The sequence below is a fragment of the Anas platyrhynchos genome, chromosome 3 (genome assembly GCF_047663525.1).
Source record: "Anas platyrhynchos isolate ZD024472 breed Pekin duck chromosome 3, IASCAAS_PekinDuck_T2T, whole genome shotgun sequence".
Classification (NCBI taxonomy): domain Eukaryota; kingdom Metazoa; phylum Chordata; class Aves; order Anseriformes; family Anatidae; genus Anas; species Anas platyrhynchos.
In genome coordinates, this window is record NC_092589.1 from 44,955,164 (window position 1) to 44,968,912 (window position 13,749).

At 45.5% G+C, this 13,749-nt stretch overlaps 1 protein-coding gene across 1 annotated transcript in view; it reads right to left on the minus strand.

Annotated features, from left to right (window-relative positions):
• The window catches only part of PGBD5 (piggyBac transposable element derived 5), a 69,796-nt gene extending 57,523 nt beyond the window's left edge, over positions 1-12,273 (minus strand). Inside the window, exon 1 of the mRNA XM_027454181.3 lies at positions 11,520-12,273. Coding sequence (XP_027309982.3) covers positions 11,520-12,243 — 724 coding nt within the window. The 5' untranslated portion in view covers positions 12,244-12,273. The remainder of the gene's footprint in view (positions 1-11,519) is intronic.
• Positions 12,274-13,749: the final 1,476 nt, after the last annotated feature.

A 13,749-nucleotide genomic window follows, 5' to 3' on the forward strand; every position in this document is an offset into this window, starting at 1 on the left:
CTGGACAAAAGAGACCCAATCCCTACCACCACCCACAGGACAAGGGAGGAGATATAAAAATATTCTTTAATTCTTCAATGCAAGGAATTTGGCCTATCACTCAGTGCATTAGCCTCTACACTTCTACGATCATCCAAACAGAAGGTTGATTAATTATGGTATAACCAAACCCACAGATAAACACCACTCCTATCAGATCCACAACAAATTTTGTTGAGCTGCACGACATTCTTTCCAGCTTTTTGATGCTCTGAGCTTGATGTTGTGGTGGGTGTGACAGTTGTTCACATATGACATCTCCCACACACTCCGATCTGGAACATCAGCTGGAGCGGGTGTGGGTGAGCAGCGTGGTGGAGGGGCATCTGGCCATCACTTGGGTATGTTAGAAGTACCAACTGTCTTCTCTCTGTGATGCTGAATACAAGAACAGGCATAGCCTGGTTTCACATGGCCTTGTCTCTTAACATCAACTAGCTTTTTCATCGCAGGAGATGTTGTTAGACCCTACGGGCTCTTCTCACTACAAGTTTTGTCTAATGAGGATTGAATTTGGGCAAGCCATCTCTCAGCAGGAGCACTTCAGAGGGCTCTCACCCCCATCACCTCTATTTTCATAGAAGGTAGGTAAGAATTCAGTATCTGGAAGACATTTACCATCTCCCACAGGAATGGACCTGGGCACATTGGACAGAGCAAAAAAATCACAAAAAGCCTGACTTACTAAGAAACAAAATTTCAACAATGAACTCCTGCCCCAGACTACCTGCAATTTTAACACAGTGGAGACCTGGTGTCCAGCAGAGCTCAGAAGAATAAAAAAGGAAGCTTATAAAGGCTACGCATATGATGTTAAAATGTGAAGTATTAGTAGGATCTATATTAAGATGTAGGAGAAGTGGTCGTTTTTGTGATGGCAAAGGGTTCTAGAAAGCGAAACAATTTGAGAAACTAAATGCTGTAGCAGAGAAGAGCAGGTGAGGAAAAGGTTACAATACAGATTAAAAGGATTCACTAGAAATGGAAAGCTTCAAAGTAAAGTTTTGAACAGCTTTTGTTATACTTGTTTCTTGCTCCTTGTCTGATTAAAGTATTGTGCTAAAGCATTCTCCCTTTAGCTGCCCATTTCAGCTTGAAAAGAAAGAATACCATTTCTCATTTATCTTAGGAAGAAAGCTGACATTAGAACAATTGGCAGCACACTGCTTAACATCAAGCCACTCCAGGTCAACTCACAGACCCCTTCTCTCCCTTTTAAGTCAGCCTTTCAGCAAAAGGCCTACAGAAAAGGCATCGTTTGTATTTTAACATTTGACTCACTCGACTTCTATATCTGCCCATAAAATGCTATCAAATGGTTCTACTTCAGCATATAATACAAATAGCTGCTTTTAGAAAGAACCTAATGCTCATTTAGTTTCTTTGCATTGATTCAGGGAGTGACAGCCAACACTCAAAAGAACAGAAAAAGTTAAAAATTGATACCATCTCAAAAACAGCATTACCAGTATCAAGTCCATTTCATATTCCTTGAACAATTTCATATTTGGTGCCCAGTTTTACAGTACCAATTCAAAAATATCCACAGCTGAATATTTTAGACCTACCATCTGTCCCAGAAAGCAAGTCATTTTCAAATTTGTGCTTACAGAGCTCTAAGTGGCTTGTATTTACCCCAGTCTAGTGGAATTGTAGAATGAGGTACTTCTGGCTATAATCCTATAGCTCCTAATCAGAAACAGCTGTGCCTTGCACAGAACAAGCCAAAAGGTTCTTCTGCAAAGTAAAATGGAGAGGAAAGTGATGAAGAAGGAAGCAAGGTCAATACAATTTTCAGGACACAGATTCGTGATAACCGAGGAGTGATTCAGTTGTTGAGGCAAAGATTTTGCCTTAGTTTTCAGGCCAACTAACGAGGCTCATACGAGAATAAGTTTCCAAGTCTGAGGACAAGATGCTAGGAGCTGCAATACCTGCAACAGGGACAAAGACATAAATAATTCATATGTTACAGTTTAATACACATTTTTGTTTCTATTCCTCAACTACTCAGAGACCCATAACAAGAACCTAAGTGAATCCAAGTTCAGGGTAACAGCCTCAGCTAAAAACAAGTTCTTTCCAAGAAAAAGTGGAGATCTGGTGACTTTAAGCTTGTTACTCTGATCTCAATATTTCTCTGAAGACTGAATAGATTTTATAGGAAAGAATAAACACAAACAGAGACAAATGCAGAGCAGGATGAATTATGCAGCTGCATCATAGACAAGTCACCCTATAATCATACTTGAGATAAATATCAGGAAAAGAGAAGACCCAAGTGCCAACGGTATTCCTTGCAAGATGAAACAGTTTTGCAAAGTTCACAAAAAAAGCAAAGAAACAACCTTCTGATATGCAGTCTGTAGACTGGAGAAATATGGGGCAGACATTGCACTGTCCCAGCCTGCCAAGATATCTGTTACTGCAGGCGACTGGACCAGGGACTTAGTCGGGCCTATTCCAGACCTGTGCCTGTCTTTCTCCACAGATCCATCCTCACACTGTACAGCAGTCTGCTGCAGCATCATACTGTTTGAGGGTTTCTATCATAACTGCTTTAGTTCTCCATCAATTCAACTTAAGCCCCTTATTCCTTGTATTCAACTTCCAGAGCAGATAAGGCAGATAATACCCTTTCCTACAATAGTCTTTACTTATCCTCATGGCCACTTAGCTTAAAAACAGAATTCTGAAATGTGGTCCAGTTGGTAGATTTTCTCCTTCTCAGTCTGTTCTCTTCATATTTGACTATTTACTTCTCACCTGGGGTGGTGAACTGGACTACCTCTCCTAAATAGCACGCCAGTCTCATCACAAGTCTTGTACACTTCTGTTTAAATAGCTGAGGAGGATGTTTGCCTTTTCACGACAACATGACGCTGAGTCACATTCATCTTGTGCTCAGCTTCAGTCTTCTGTTCCTTTTCTACCTAAACACTACTATTTCTTCCCCTCCATTTTCCATTTCCACTGTTTATCGCTGTTGCCCTCACACTACGTGTTCCTCTCTTGCACTGTACCCTTTTACTCCCCAGGATTATTTCAGGTTGTCAAAAAAACATGTGAACTCTGAGCCTGTCCTCTAGTGTACATGGAATCCCTCCCAACTTTTGTCTTATCTAAAAGTTTAATATAACGATTTGGTTAGCCTGCCTCAATTAAGGAAGTCAGTTTCAAATTCTCAGTAAAGAAGAAAAAAATATTTCTTTCATCAGAACATTTAAGCTTTTGCCAGATCCTCATACAGCACGTTTTTGGAGATTCTCAGACAGACCTTATTATATTCAAACAGAGAGAAACAGACAGCTGCAGTAACAACAATTTTAGAGAGAATAAAATCTAGTCCACAACAGATATCTATTTGGTCAGCAGTTTCCGCATCTGCTCCTTAACCCCACCCCCCCCCGAAAATTCAGTCCCTGCAAGAAATTGTTTGTTGTAATAAATAGTGCAATGCAAAGCAGCATGAGACTCAGAGCCAAGATGGTTCCTGCCTCAAGAAGTTGCCCTTGATTCAGTGTAGGAAGCAAGGAAGCAAGTCTGATGAAGAACACAATGACAGCTGTGGGTCTCCTCAAGGCTCAGTTAGTTAGCTCCTAAGCACACACAAGCACTCCTGGCACCAAAACCACCACGAGCTGATACCTTCTTTCACAGCTGTGATGCCCAAGAAATGGGGAAAAGCCTTTGGCTTAAGAAAATCTTCTCATTCAGTGATCCATTAAGTTATACAGTACTTTGAAAGACTAAATAGGAATTTATATCCACACATATGCTAATATCCATCACGCAACATACCCAGCAAGACATATGTAAGAGCATCTCACACTTGTCAAGACCAGCTCAGAACCCTCTTGACCCAAACTGAAGGCAGTTTTTGCCAAGCCATTGCAGCAAGGGAAGTTGTAAGATCTACCAGCCTGCCTTCTGGGGAAAGCTGACAACCTCTTGCCTTGCAATACCACTCCAGTTAAACTGCTCTGCCACTACCAGGGCAGAATAATTAGCCCTAGATGCCCACACCAAATGCATAAAAGTACACACGAGTTTCAGAGGAATTTTTCAGGGAATGAATGGACAAAATTACCACTGTCCAAGCTCTATATGAGCAGGGTACATCCTGCAAGCAGACAGCACTATCACAGCAGTGGGAATAGCTACACCCACATTTACATACCCTAGACTGCACACCTGCAAGTGCTCCCCACCAGGACGTTAGCCAACACCTATCTTTCAAAAAACAGAGATAACTATATGCACTGGATACTCAGACTTTCCACAGCAGTGAATTTCATAAGTAACTTAGAGAAAGATACTCTTATTTCTTACTCCAATTTAATCTATTTCACGCACACCCACCTCTCTGCCATATGTAATCACAGATGAGTCATGGTTATAGCAGCATCTGCTTTTAGTCTTCTGTGGTTTTTCCCCCCCACTAGAAATAATGTTTGTACCCACTGTTGGGCTCACTGTCTTTTATCTCAGTCCAGTAACGTTCCCATTCAAAACAACTACTTTTCCCCACCTGTACAGACATATGATACTCTTTGCTTCAGTGTCTCCTATGTGGCCTTCTCTAAAATGATTTTTGCATCTTCACAGTGCAACAAATCAACCACACTTCATTTTGCCCAGTTCTCAGTCGCACAGCTACGGCTTTGTGTTGCTGGCTAAACAGAAGCTGCTTGTGTTTGTTCTTTATCCTTCTTATAGTTTGTCCGTACAAGTCATGTGAATCCCTATGTCCAAGAGCAAAACTGAAAGCACGTTTTCTATCAGGAGTCATTAATACCAGTCATCTTCACAGAAAACCAGGGGAGATAACCTGGAAGTACGTATACAGGGCCCACACAAACTAAGGAGCCTTCCAAACACATTTCCCTGCAGTCACGCATCCTCAGAGCTCTGGCTTCATTTTTAAAAGAACCCACTCAGTTATGGGTCCATTCATTTTCAGGTAGAGCCAATGACTGATTAAGACACTGGTCTTTAAGAAACATGAAGTGGGAGCTTGGATCAACTCTGGAAAGGATGCCTTGCCACAGGAAAGCAAGATGTCAAATGCTGGTATTCTCACACATTTGTCTTAGTCATATATTACTTTGGAGTCCATCTGTTCTATTTTCCAATAGCATGCAGAATTTTTGGCAGTATTAGGAAAGGTGAAGTATTTTTAGGGTTATATTCCTCTGATGTCTAGATAAGATGTATAGCTGTATCCAGCATTACCTTCCCTTTGGGAACCACCTTGTATTTCCAAACCACTCAATCCATCTGCTCCAAAGTTTTGGAAGACAAGCATGGGACAAAAACTAATTAAAACACCAACATGAACAAGCACACCTAAGATAAATTTCCAGCTCCTTCTAATAGCATCCAGGACAGCTTCTTGTGACCCAGCATCCTATACGGAATTAGCAAGTCGACTCAGCTATTAGCATTCTCAGACTCAGGAGGGAAAGGCTAATTTGCTCTCCAGGTTGACTTGGAGGTATGCAGACAAGGAAAATGTTTGCTTCACTGTTACTGGGGTGTTGATAAATGAACACGAGTTATTTGTAGGAACTTACCTACTTCTTTGAAATGACCCCATAAATAGCTGCAAAGGGAAAAGACTCATTTGATGCACTACCAGATCTACAGAGAAAAATCATATTTACTCCATGAAGTCTAGGCAGTGTCTATGGAGAAGACCTTGATCTGCAGAGCTTTGAGACATGAAGGTCAATAGTACTTATCAAAATTAGTTCTCTGTATAAAAGCATAGAATAGTTTTTTTGTGATGTTTATCAGCAGTTTGTTATTCACAAAATACATGTTCAAAAGCAGAGCTATGGGCAAAAGGAAAGGAATGCAGCTAAGTTGCTCTAAATTTTAGAATTAACAAGGCTGTCATGCACTTGTATTGCTTCAGTGATGATGGAAGCAGGAAAGTGTGCTCTAAAACCATGTAAAAAGCTTATTTACGTTTCCTAAGAGGTATGAAATATTAAGCCTTTGCATAATTCACATATTTAGCAAAACATCAGACCTTTAAGTCATCCTATAAACGATGTACACTACCACTTTGCATATCTTTGTGATGTATTCATCACAACACGTAACAGCATCACAAAACATCTAGGAAGATATAAATAATTTCTACTTAGAATGCAAGAACAGCTTATACAGATACGCCATTTTCCCAGTATTTTCCATCGCTTAGCAAGTCAAAAGTGGCTAATTCTGGTGACAGAAGTAAGCAAGAACAAGTCACAGCAGAGACACTTTATTTACTGAGAGAGAATTTGACCTAGATATTTCTGAAACAGACTCTTCCATAAGCAATTAAGTAGCTCTCATAGGTTTACTTATATGCCTGGACTCATTAAGTATTAACCTCAATCTAATAAGACTAAAGCCTTCAGATTCGGTTCAAGGCTTGAACCGAGAACTTTTCCCATCTGCTGGAACGCTGGCTTCCCATCTGCCTTTCCAAACAAGTTCTCTCTTCTTCATAACAACAATGAAGAAAATCCAATCATGTCTGAATTCTTATCAATAACATGCAAAGAAACACTTGCAAATGAACAAAAGAAAAAAACTTTTACTGGGAGGGTGGTCACACACTTGAACAAGTGGCCCAGAGAGGCTGGAGGCTCCTGTCTTTGGGAATATTCAGAACCATTTGCATATAGCCCTGCACAACCCGCTCTAGCTGCCCGTGGTTTGCACAGTAGGTGTCAGACTAGATGGTCTCCAGAGCTCCCTTCCAACCTCAACTGCTCTGTGATTCTCTGGGCTCTTCACTTACTAAATTGGCTTGGACAATTCTCCCATTTACCTCTTATTACTAGTTAACCCAAAAATCATGCAAACTTTTCATGCAAGTTTTAAACGTTTAAGTTCCAATTTTCATATCACAGACTCAAAAAAACAAACTGCCTCTCCACTATGTGCTTTGGAAGTATTTCTACTACTGTACATGACACTTGAAGTAGCGACCTGGCCTAATGCAATGTAATACTCTGTTAATTAGGCAGAGCTGCTGAAATATACATATTTAAATTTGAAGAGACGTCTGTGAAACAGATCACTCAGCTAGACTGCTGGAAAAAAAACCACTACTGCTCACAAACCAAATACTAGAGAGTGTTTTATGCAGAAGCCGTTGCAGACAAAGCTATGTCTGGTTAGCTCCCAGAAGGTGTGGCTGGCTCCCTGCTTCAATGTAAAGCTGTGCCTGCCTTCCCTGACAGCAGCTGAAACATGCTACCATCCTGCATGCGGGCTCATTTCATCTGCCAGGTAATGCAGCCCTGCTTGTGCAGAAGATGATCTTTCATGTACCAGTCATGATGGAATAAATGATGGTTTCCCATAACCTGGTCTTTTTGGCAAAAGAGTACTCTCATAAAAAGTATATTGAAAATAACTTTAAATATTAATTTAAACCTCTTCAAGGAGAGCCTGATTGCTAGACACGCTCTATGCAACTTTTCCTTGAGCGCATGCTGTTCTCCTGAAGCGTGCTCTCCAAATACGGTAACTTGCAGCACATTTTGTGTTTGACAGAAATACCCTGAAGTCCATAAAAAGGTGGTTATGCTCTCCAAATGCAACCTGTTGAGCAGAAGCTGTCACGCTTTCAGCAAGGAACATTCTTAACATTTTGTTCTTGGGTCTAGGCCTAAGAACAGACCTGTGAGAACACAGAGAAATGAAGAAAACAGTGGCACTAATTGTGTGTAACTTTGGGAACTTCATTTTTTTTTTTTTTTTGTGCTCAGGCTTCCCTGCTATTGCTGCCACTCTAAAACATGATCCTTAAAAGCAGGAGGGCTTTCACATCTGGGGTCCAATTTTCTGGTCACTGAACTACATCGATATAAGAAGCATTGGGCTCTAGGAAGAGAATAGCAGCTACCCCAAATCAGGAACACCAAGCTGCAGCAGTGCCAGGATATTTGCACTGCCTAAGACCCTCCCCAAAGAAAGACTAAAGCCAATAGTTCCTTGCTTTATACAACATTTCCTCAGCAGATTACTGAGCTAACAGAGGAAAGCACTACCCAGAGCCACCCAACTGTTTCAGGAAATAGCACAACAATGAAAAGAAGTTTGAGGCAGGAGCAACCAGAAATCAAGACTTCGTATTGAGTTACTAGCACTTGCTAGCCTGTCTTTAAAGTAATAATAGTTGTTTTCTCTAGTTTTCAGTTCCATGTTCCCCATCCTAGCAGCAATTTGTTCCCTTATTCTTTCTGTGCTTCCACCATTAGCTCTTTCTTGCCCTCAGAGGAAGAGAAGCCAAAGAAGCTCCTAGCTATGCCTCCTTGCAGACTTGAAGTCCTGTCTGGCCAGAGGTCAGGCCTCCTCTCCCAGAAGATTCTCTTTGTAGGTCCGTTTCCCAGCAGATCCCTTCTACCTTCCCGTCACAGTGAGGCTTGGAGAGGATGGGAAGTTCTCTCTTTAAGAGCACGAGAAGGGAGATGCCAAAATAGGCCTGGATCCAACATTTGATCATGGATGTCATCACCCTTTCAAACACACGTATTGACCCACCCGCAGACCTGCTGGAGCCAGGCACTCTTTCTCAAGGGAAAGAAAGCCTTTAAACACCTGCCTCCAAGATCTCCTATCCACCACAAATCCCAGTACTTCAGAACTCACTTTACTGCTTTGATATCTGTGACAGGCACTCAAGCTGCCTTGTTTCCTCAACCTATTTTAATCAGAACTGCATAGTGCCACTAGTTATCAGTTTGAAAGCCGGGGCATCAAAATACATCTTATTTTCTTCTCAGCAACTAAAGAAAATGATTTTGCAAAACAGCTTAACTGGAAATAACACCAACAACCAGCAAACCATCTGTTTTAACCTCAGTGTTAGAGTTAACAGCTATTTTGGACTTGCACAAAGGAAGTCAGATAAAGCTATTTGTGTTTTTGTTATTTCTTTCCCAGGGACTCTAAGCACCCATTATTTTCATTAAAGGTAACAGAAACAACAGCAACTGCAGATGCCTGAGAAGAGGCAGAAAACAAAACTCAGGGACACAAACAACATTAATTCAGTGTTGTGCAGTGATACCAGTCACTTCTCTCCCAACACCCGAAGTTGATCCAGACCCTTCCCTGTCTGGCAGCACCTGCCCCATGGGCAAGGCAGGCTTCACCATGAACACACAGTGGCTGACTACAGACTGAGGCTGTCCTGTACCACCTCACACTGCCAGCAGCAGCAGCTGGGCCTATACTGTGCTTCTGAGATGAAGCATCAGTTAGCCTGATAATGCTAGGGACTATTTCTAGGTATGAATAAGACATCGGGCTGGGAAGGGAGACACACTACTAAGTAATTTGTTTCTTAAAACAGAAAAAAAGGGAAGCAATAGGATTTTCTACTTCTAGCTAAAAAGACCACAAGAGTATTGTAAGTGGCTCTTCTTCATTTTCTTGATAGCTTTAGCTCATCCTTATTAATTATCTTAAACCTTTTTCTCTTCCACATCCTCCCTTTCTTAAAGGGGCTGTCTTCCAAACCAAACAGCTTGACACTAGTTTGAGCCTAGTCAGCTTGACACTAGTTTGAGCCTAGTCTGACTCAAAAATTTATTTCCAGCACTGACGTAGCTGAAGTCTCAGAAGATTGCAGTCTACAAAGACTCTTCCAGCATCAGATGATGTCAGGTGCTTGCCACTAGGATACTTCTGTTGAGATTTCAACCAGAAGATCACACTCTGAAGTTTTAGTTTTTGTTCTGATTTCAATTCTATCTCAGTCTCATGAAAAACTCTTCCTTTCAAGCTCAGAACCTAGAAATGGAGGATTCTTTCATCCAACGATTTTTAAGTGAGAGAATGGTTTTGTTAGTGCTGCATGCCTACTCCTGCATTTCTTACTTGTATGTTTCACTACACTTGACCAGCAGGGACTCAAAGATGTGTTGTCACTGCAAGAGACAGCTGTCTTCACCTTGACTAGAACCTCTTCTTCAGTGGGTACAGACCCTTAGGTCAGAACAGTGTCTGATGAAGTGACAATAGTGCCAGTACAAGTAGGTCCATGCTAAGGATATGATACATGCATGGCCTAAAAACATTTGATCTACAGACTAGAACTACAAGAGTTTAGTTGTACAATGCAGTAGTTTCTGTAGTCTGGAATTTGAGCAGCCAAAAAAAAAAAATCACGGAGGGTACACGCTTCACACACATCAAAGCACTACACTATCTGAACTCCTGCCAAACCAAATCACCATGCTAGGAACAGCATGTAGCATCTATCATCATCATTATGATCAACGGAATGAAAGGGCAGAAGCAACCTCTACTCTGTCTATTACTGGGAGGAAATATTCACAGCAATACCCATATGCCCTTCTCAAGAGACTTCTGCATCTATTTCTGACAGCCATAGATCAGACTCTTTCATTTCAAAGGAAATCTGAATTCCAGAGTTAATAGGTCAACTTAATTTTCTTTCCCAAACCAACAGTAAAGCACCAACACCAGTTCTATGTTACAGTGTATATTACCATAAAGTAATGACATGAAGAAATAAGCCAGCAGAGGCAGAGAAACTGAGTGATAACTGATGCTGAAATAGCACCACACCATGAAGCCTATGGTCCAGTTATCTTACATATACTTACGAATGAGAGTCAAAACAGTTTTTGAAGAGGCACATCAGCTTGGCATTTAAGTATTTTATGGTGTCTATAGACTTCTGGAGTTAGAGGAAAATGGCAACTTTTACTTGCCCATCTGTCAGTAGCATTACAGAACTCTAGGTTTCAGTGCTAGCTGCAGCTTACTCCCCTCCATCCCAAGCTGCTTCTTCCAATGGGTTTCTACCAGTCCCATCACACCAATTTCAGCACACTACGCCAAGTGTAGCAGCACTCACCTGCATTTACCTCCTAACAAAGGAATTAAACTCTAGAAAAACAGTGAAGACAGCAACCTGAAGACTGGCAAGCCATCCATCACCTCGGTGGAGGATGGCAGCAGTCCTCACACCCAGCTTTGTGCTGCAAACATTTTTTGACACCCCGGCTCCTCACAACTAGTGAGGTGTTTCAGCAAAGCCTTTCTGCCACGCCACCCCCCTGGCTGCTCAGCCCTGCGGACAGGCACCTTGCAAGGTCTCCCCGCGGACACCAGCGGGGCAACTCAGCCCTAGGGCTCTCAGCATCCCGGTGGGGCCACCCTCTCACCACTTGCTTTGGCAGGAGAGGGTCAGGCGAGGGGTGGAGGCCGGGACCCGACGAGCCGCGGGATGCCCCGAGCATCCCCCGGGGCTGGCGCTGCTTGTGACTAAGCACGCCCGCGGCCCTCAGCGGCCCCAGCAGCCCGGCTGCTCGGGGGCAGCCCCAGGAGATGGGACCCGACCCCTGCCACCCCGGGGGACCCCCATGAGGGTCCCCAACCCCCTCCCCGGGTCCTCCTCGCCGCCGCCCAGCCCCAGGCCCCCCTCTCCCACCGCCTACCGCTGCCGTCCTTGAAGCGGGGGGGCGGCACGTCTCGCAGCGACCGCGTCCAGCCCCCCTTCTGGGCGCCTTCCTCCTCCTCCTCCTCTTCCTCCTCCTCCATGGGGCCGGGGCCGCCCGGCACCGTCCCCCCCCCGCCGCCAGCCTGCCGCTGCCGCCGCCGCTCCGCCGGCCTGGGTGCTCGGCGCCGGGCCGCCCTGCCCCGCGGGGACTGCCCCCCGCCTTCCTCCTCCTCCTCCTCTTCCTCGCCTCCATCCTCATCGTCCTGGGAGGAGGCTGCGGAGCGGGAGTCGGCCGAGGTGCTGTAGAAGGGGTTGCCGCTGCTGTCCTGGCCCGACTCCCCGAAGACGTCGTCGGAGATCTGCAGGCTCTCGTAGCGGGAGCGGGCGGCCTCCAGCAGCGACAGCGCCTTCCTGCGCGCCGCCCCGCCGCCACCGCCGCCGCCGCCCTCCGCCATCATCTCGGCCGCCGCCAGCAGCCGCCCGCGCTCCCCTCGGCCCGGCTCGGCCGGGTCCTGCGGCCGCAGGCAGCAGCCCAGCAGCTGCAGGGGCTCGGGCACGGCGGAGGGCAAGCAGCGAGCGGGGGCAGCCCCGCCACTGCTGCTACCGCCACCAGCACCGCCGCCACCGAGCCCTGCCTCCCGCTCCCGCCCGCACCACCCGCCCCTGTGCGTGTGCAGGGACATGGGGGGAAGGAGCCAGCTCAACATCTCCAAGTACCACATCCAGCCAATTACCGCGGCACTCCGCGCACGGGAGGTGGGGTTATATGGGCCAGAGCCGGCCGCCCACGGGCCGCCCCGCCGCCCGCCGCCGCTCCGCCCATTTAAAACCACAGCGCCGGGCTCGGGGCTGCCGCCGCCGCTGCGCCGCGCCGCCAGAAGGGGGGGATCCCCATCCCCATCCCCATCCCCATCCCCATCCCCATCCCCATCCCCATCCCCATCCCCATCCCCATCCCCATCCCCATCCCCATCCCCATCCCCATCCCCATCCCCATCCCCATCCCCATCCCCATCCCCATCCCCATCCCCATCCCCATCCCCATCCCCATCCCCATCCCCATCCCCATCCCCATCCCCATCCCCATCCCCATCCCCATCCCCATCCCCATCCCCATCCCCATCCCCATATCCCCATATCCCCATATCCCCATATCCCCATTTACCATCCCCATATCCCCACCCCTTCATCCCCATCCCCACATCCCCATCCATCATCCTCAAATCCCCATCCACCATCCCCACATCCCCACCCCTGCATCCCTATCCCCATCCTCACATTTCCATCCCCATCCGTCATCCCCATATCCCCATCCACCAACCCCATCCCCATCCCCACATCCCCATCCCCATCCCTCACTCCCATATCCCCATCCCCGTCCCCGCCCCGTCCCGCCCCGTCCCGGAGCTGTCCGCCCGCCCGCGGTGCTGAAGGCGGCCCCAGCACCCGTGGCTGACCCTAAAAGCACGGTGGTGGCGAGGCATCAACGAGGGAAGGGCTGTGCCGGTTAAACACGGCTCCCGAGGGCAACCTAAGGGTTTGTTAAAGCAGCCGAAGTGTCTGGTTATGCACAAGTCAGAACGGTGTGTCTGATGTTAGGGTAATGTTTGAAATCCCCAATCAAGGTTTATTATCATTACTATTGGCTTCCCGCTGTGCTGGTTACTGTACAAATGCTCATTAAGAAGACAGTCCCTGCCTTCCCACTTGCTGACAGCCCACCCTTTCGCAGCACTGCTCTCAAAATAAACATCCATTGGATTCTGTGGAATGGTTGCGTTCAACTGGGGTGGAGGACACACACATATAATTTGCATTTTTGATGCAATTCTTTGGTGTAGGTTATTCAGAAAATCTGTCAGCGTCAGAGATTTCGCAAATTTTATAACACTGAATCTTTCTGTCTTTTAAAAATGAAGATTATGCCCTTCCAATGATTCTCAAGGACTCTAGCACAACCTAGGAGATGATAAAAGTTGGGATGTATAAGTATTTAAAAATTCAATCTTATGTTCTATTCGGATGTTTTTAAATTGCCATGACATCATTAAAACTTTAGGGTTCTGTATAGCGCGTACAGCCAAGTCCAGAGAAAAGAATCCATCTTTTGAGCACCTTTAAGCAAATAGAAAAGCCCAGTGCAATCTGAGGTGTGAGATTTAAGCCATATTTCTACTTCTGAAAAATCTCAAAAATGTCTTATTGATTATATTAAAAAATTACTAAGT